Here is a 6,646-nt window from a genome sequence, read left to right as displayed (position 1 = left end):
TTATCTCGCTTTGACCATGTTGACTGCTGTTGTATGGTGTTGTAGGCGAGAGGAGGGGGGGGGGGGATAGACTCTAGGTTTTCAGTTATTGTTTCGACAGAAAAAAAAGTTAAAAAGAATTATAATAATAGAATAAAATTAAAAAAAAGAATTTGAACGCAACAAATAGATTCAAATGCTCAGTTGGAGGATATATATTATATCCCAGCTTTGTTGGGAAAAATGACAAAATATTTTTAAACAAGTTTGAGTAGAGCCAAGGATAAGTCTACCATACAGTTTTTTTTCCTCGGAGGATATCATGTGCAACGTAAGTTATACGAGACAAATGTTTAACGTCTCTTTTTTTCTAGTATACTATATATATTTATTTGTTTTGATGGAACCCTCAAACACCGACTTACATTAACATGATTAATTTAATTCAATGTTCTATATATATATTCCAAGTTAGGGGACATATTCTAATATTTTATTTTTTTTATATAAAGTGTTTTATTTTCGAAGAGATCTTTGCAAAGATAAAAAATACATCTTTATTCAGAACAAAAAATAAGAAAAGAATATGCAAGTAATTGAAGAAAAGAAACACTTCGAGAACACAAGTACTTGGAAACTGAACCCATGTACATGTACAAGATTAGCGAGGAGTTACAAATGATCTAACTCATATTGTTTATGCGGTTATGATTAACTATACTAAATGTAACACGGTCATGACTATATTTGCTGTTTCTGTGTGACCAACACGCTAATGTATCATGTCTGATTAATAACTACTGTATTCTTATCACATGAATGTTCCCAACTACAACGCATCCGTAATATTAAAATATAATTGAAGTCATATACACAAGACAAGTTTCAGTCTGTTTTTACGGGTAACTCAAGTGTATATCTTGTCAGTGAAATTGTAAGAAAAAAAAGGCAGGGGAAGTGTCAGAGATGCAATTTCGTCATAAAAAATCAATGATTACGGCGACTGGTGACTACACAATGGAAATTGGTCATTTATATAAAAGTTTATTTTTTAAAAAAAACCACCAATTTATATTGTAGAATTTGCCTAAATTGTGGATTTATATAAAATACGAGGGTTGATCCAAAAGTAATGTCACAGTGTCCATATCTTTTATAATAGGCGTCATATTATCAAATATGATATACCAAAAGATGCACAAATATAAATCGAATTAAACTTTAATTTTTCATTCAATAATGTTTAACTGAATTTATTTTATAGATATTTAAAACATAGAACATGTGGAGGGTCGCCGCGTCACCACCGAACGTCTCAAATTAAGTGTACTTTTTTAAATTGAAAAAAGACAAACACATTAAAAACATTTATTAAAATCGCCTAATCACAAAATATTTTAAAATACAAAAATTTACATCATTTTCTAGTCTTAAGTTGAAAAGTATATGATATAATTGCTATTTTTAATTATAAAAAAAACATCATTGTTTTACTACGGTGCATTGCATTGAAAAAAGGAAATGTCAAAAGGAAGCCAGAGCAAATTGTAATGCATTTTTAGCTTCAAAATGGAGAAATCACCAGAAGAGACAGTTACGTTGATTCAACAGTCTCACAGAGAAAAGAATGTAAATAAGAGACTTGTTAAGATTGTTTCAGCGATTTTGGGTGGATGATGGGTCATTGAATGCTCAGCAGATGACAAGAAGACCAAAAGATGAGAGGACGGACGGAAACGTTCAATGGTGTGTGGCGTTACCAAAAAAGACAGACGGTAAGAGCGATATGAGAAATTTTAAGTTGGTCTTATACTACTGTTCAAAGAATTTTGACGGAATAATTAATTATGGAAAGAGTGAGTGTACGATGGGTACCAAGTTTTCTCGTCTAAGAAAGTGAAATTTGTGAACTTGTTCGTGGCTCTCTCAACGAAGGGAAGCGTTTAAATGTATGACGGCGCGTATCCGTCATATGACGTTATTTTGATGCGCGACTACCATAATCTCAATTTGTATATAATCCGATATTTTGAAAAGTATAAATCTTGCTGAATTGAAATTTTCAGGTCTGATTTGAAATTAATGCTTTCATCCTAGCTGCAGATCTGTAGCTCTCCGAAAAAAATTTATTGATAGACCGGAGAGCTACAGTGCCACCTATTGAAAAAACTGTATATTTATTGCGCACAAAAAAGTGCGCTCGATTTTTTATTAATTCTTCCAAATTCTTACCTCAATTGCAAAAATGGAAGATTTCAAAAAATTCCTCTCTCCTTTATCAAGTTCTGTATATAATATTGGACCGAATTATCTTTGAAACCAAAATGGCAGTATAAACAAGCGAAATGTTCGATGTTTGCAATATCAGGGCTAGGAGGACTATTAACAACAATTATGAGGAATGTTTTGTTGTGGAAAGAGTCAAAGAATATGTTAGGAACACACGGTTAGTAATATTTTGAGGTTACAATTTTAAAAACATGGAGAAAAACATCGAGAACCGAGCGCATTTTTTTGTGCGCAATAAATATACAGTTTTTTCAATGGGTGGCTCTGTAGCTCTCCGGTCTATCAATTTATAATTTTCGGAGAGCTACAGTTCTGCAGCTCTACTTTCATCCTTAATAATTTTGTTGTTTTACGTCGACGGGTAGCGATTTTATCGAAGTTTTGACATTACTTTTGGATCAACCCTTGTATATGTTGAAATGCCTTTTCGGGGAACTTATTTGGTAAATAAATTTTCTAATATATTGTTCATGTCCTTGGTATTTGATGATAAATCGACATAATTTTACAATTCATATATAATCAACATACCAAGCTATTTTTTTTAACTTTCAAAACTTTTATTGTTTAATTATGACCCCTTTAAATTTTGAAAGTACCAAGCTCGTAGCAAGGTTTTATGGGAGAAGTCCCCAAACTTGACAAAATATGTTTTATCGCACCAGCCCAGGAAGTTTTCGATATTCCCTCATGTATGGTCTCATCAGTCCGAAATATCTGAAGTTTCCCAGGCTTTTTTTTCACAATTTTGATATTTTACGTGCCAGGAAAACGTCTTCCTGGCACGTGAAATATCCAAATCGTGAAAAAGCCTGACTGCATGAAATATAACTGAGCAAATCATTGATAACAAGAATGTATCCCCCCATAATAAAGATAACAACAATATGCTGATTTGCAAAAATTGAATATCGCTAAAATTTTATAGGGTTCAATTTGTAATAGCTTCTTAAGTGAGCATTTCAAAATCCTAAAATTACTTGTCGCTAAAAATAAAATACCAATTTTTTTAAAATAAGAAATCGCTAAATTTGCGTCTCGCTAAAATTTCACTTATACAGTATACTGGCCAACTCTATCCACAGAGCAGAGATGCTACACGAAAATCACTGAACATTGTTCCTTGTTATACACTTTCTTTAGTCACCGTCTTATCAAGAAAAGCATTTTCTGAAAAAGTAAATAATAATTTTAGAAATGCACATGTTTCACAAACAGTCAGGTGATATTATGAAGGAAATCTTCATCTTGATACGAACAAATTTAAATATTTAATTTTAAAAATAAAAAATTAAGGTCTAATATGATTTTTTTAACAATCGATTCCATTCACTTAGGCAAGCAATACCTTTTTGTCCCCGTATATAAACTAGTAGTACAACAACAGAGACAAAGGCAGTTAGAATGATTCCAATAAACGTGGACAGTAGAGTAACCATATTGATGTTGTTGTCTGCTAGATCTTCAGTATTCTTCGGACTGAAGCATAAAGTACAAAAAATAAAACATCATTTCTTGTTTTAACAACTACAGACTGTACCATTTCCCCCCCTTTTTTTTTTGTTTGTTAAAAAAAAAGATTAGAATGAATAGATCAATACAAACATGTTCGTTATAATATTTTACATCTATACCTGTCGTTTGCCTCCTGGTTAAGTGATGCCGCAGTTTTCCTTGGAGCGTGGGTAGTAAAATCTGTTTTCCTAGAAATGTAGAATTTATCTTAAGATGAAACTGTCAAGAAATAATATTTTTATATTTATTTAAAGTATAACTAAGTTTTTATTGAAAAAAAAACTACCTCTGAAGACAAGCAGGATCTGAAATAAAATTTTATTATTGATTAATTACCAATTTACAATTATTAGTAATAAACACGATGCATTATAATTAGTTAATTGCCAATTTACATTTTTTTTTATTAGTAAACAAACTTAGGCTAAGATACGTTAATAAAAGAGAAATTGTTACATTTGTAAACTGTATTGGAAAGATAGTGTCCACTTGGATAGAGCGCGTTTTCTGGACAAAGTCGGACGTCAATGCTTCCAGTCTTTAAGTTGAGCATTGGACAGTAATCTGAAAGTTCAGAACGTCGTGTTAATTTTCAATATCATTTAACATTGTACATGTTGTACCGCTCTATAAATACATTTATTCTTATCTTTATGCAATATCATATACGTTGATGAGTCTAAAGTTTAAGTGTACTCAGTGTCGGATACAAGGGGGGGGGGGGGGTGCACTCCCTTTGTATTTGCTAAAAAGAGACAGAAAGAAGAGGGTCCACAATATTGTATTTTTTGTGATTTTACCATAGAAAATGTTCAGTGAAGGGCTAATTTAGAAATATATATATGAAAGAATTCGGTTGTGAAAACAAAATGACCTCGCTTACAAAACAGGACTTTTGGGTTCGGAGATTTATCACAGTTTTTTCCTTTCTTTGTCGAAAACTCTGAGGTTATCCATATATTTTCCAAGACTGACACCCTCCAACTTTTAAAACGATACTACATCCCTGTGGGAGGTCAACATTACCGCTACATGATACGCACCCATTCCTGTATCCTATTAAGTTGCTATATATGTAAAAGTACGTTATAACAACTCTTTCCTATTCAACCCCTCCCCGGGCAACCCCCTGCCCCTTTAACAATTCTAGATCAGCGCCTGATACTTATAAATATTTATACTTCTGAACTTGAAACACCGGACCACTTATAATGGCACTTAACACAGTTTAGATGATACCGAAAATGAAAGTGCAGAATTAAGTCGCACTCACGGGATTATATTACTATAGACCTTCCAACTTTTTTGCCCAAGCTTTAAATTCAATAAAATAAATCACTCTTTCAGGACAACCGTCACTTTATGGAACGTGATGCTTATATGTCTCATTATCATGAAAAATTATTAGAAATAAATGACCACAAACAAGGAACCACAAATACATTTGTAACATAGCTTCAAGGGGAAGAACTTGGTGAACATAAAAGGTTTTAGAGCCATTTATTAGCCTGTTTCCCTGGCCTACCCATAATGCTCCGCAAAAGTACTTTTGCGGAGCATTATGGGTAGGCCAGGGAAACAGGCTAAGCCATTTATAACCTTATTCACTCCCCTGTGATTTTCTTAACATTCCCATCGATTACTGCTAGATGTGAATAGAAATCGCAATATCATCGAACTTTAGCGCAAAGAAACAATTTAATAATTGATATTAATACATATTGATAAAATAAATAATATTTATTATTTTCAATCACAAATCGTTACAAGTTGAAACATTTACAAACCGAAACACAATCTCACAATTTGCTTCGCTTAACTTGAACGATAACCCCAAAACAAGCAATTCAAATTCAAAGACTTGCCAATATTCAGAAGTTTAAAAGTTTATCCATATATCATTTATAGTAGAACTTTAAATATTATATAACGCATTCAAATCCATTATAGATAACCATTTAACTTTAAATTAATAAATTCAATAACAAACGAACAAAAAAATATATTGTACCTCCTTCAATCCATGTAATTTCATTACAAAATTCGACAGTATTTCCCTCCTCTGTGAGCATACAGTGGTACTTTGTGGGGGCGGGGCAGATATACCCCTCCTCTCTCTGTCGCCATGCATCCTCTGTGTTCGGACATCGCCTTCTGTACTCATAAGCTATTATTCCTATACTCCAGCTCATCGTACACCGATAAAGTGTTAACAAGAGGTAAAAATTCGAATGCTTCATGGTGTACTTTAGTTATCACGGATAAGAGGTAAAGGATGGAAAATTATAAATTTTAAGGATAAATACGTTGGGGTCATGCGGTAGTCATTTGATACTTAAAAATTTTTTGATTGTTTTCACAATTCGTGTCTACTTATTTTGTAAGAGTGTGGTCTGGTATACGCGTGATCTGATTTTCACGAAGAGTACTGCTTGAAAAAGTCTACCTTATCATATAAATGCGGAGAAGTGAATACATTTTAATAAATTTAGTTTAAATTAGTTGCAAAGACTACAGATAGTGTTACATGGCCATGGAAACTTCGGTGGGGGCACGGAGGTTGGTGGTCTTGCACCCCAATATTTTTATTTGAACTTAGATATCAAGGTATTTATCTCAAATATGCTTTTGAAATAGGTGAAAGTGCTACAAAAATTATTTCCTTTATAAAATATACTTGTATGGTCTTATTGTATATTAAAACCTGTCACAATTAAAAGTTATATAGGTGTACTATACTTTTGTTCATATTACCAAATCCACTTTTATACTGATTCAGTGCTATAAGATGTATGCATGTCTATGTTTACCAAGTAAGCAACGGAGGCATGACAGACCCCCCCCCCCTCTTTCTCTATCTCTC

The 6,646-nt window shown here is 32.7% G+C and overlaps 1 protein-coding gene across 2 annotated transcripts; it reads right to left on the bottom strand.

Annotated features, from left to right (window-relative positions):
- Positions 1 to 2,817: 2,817 nt before the first annotated feature.
- LOC134232550 (uncharacterized) lies at positions 2,818 to 6,069 on the bottom strand. Of its 2 annotated transcripts, XM_062714533.1 has the most exons (6): positions 5,795 to 6,067; positions 4,240 to 4,347; positions 4,070 to 4,088; positions 3,903 to 3,971; positions 3,617 to 3,747; positions 2,818 to 3,438 (listed from the first exon to the last, which is right to left on the bottom strand). In XM_062714533.1, the coding sequence occupies exons 1-6, from the start codon at positions 6,021 to 6,023 to the stop codon at positions 3,395 to 3,397; spliced, it is 600 nt and encodes a 199-aa protein (XP_062570517.1). In that variant the 5' UTR covers positions 6,024 to 6,067; the 3' UTR covers positions 2,818 to 3,394. The 2 variants fall into 2 exon arrangements, with proteins under 2 accessions (XP_062570517.1, XP_062570518.1); XM_062714534.1 differs by lacking the exon at positions 4,070 to 4,088 and having other exon boundaries at positions 3,903 to 3,990; positions 5,795 to 6,069.
- Positions 6,070 to 6,646: the final 577 nt, after the last annotated feature.

Source organism: Saccostrea cucullata, unplaced genomic scaffold (assembly GCF_032062105.1).
Source record: "Saccostrea cucullata isolate Sc308-1 unplaced genomic scaffold, CSIRO_AGI_Scuc_v1 ctg60, whole genome shotgun sequence".
Classification (NCBI taxonomy): domain Eukaryota; kingdom Metazoa; phylum Mollusca; class Bivalvia; order Ostreida; family Ostreidae; genus Saccostrea; species Saccostrea cuccullata.
The sequence above is the reverse complement of the archived record's forward strand: the minus strand, read 5'-3'. Positions and strand labels throughout refer to the sequence as shown.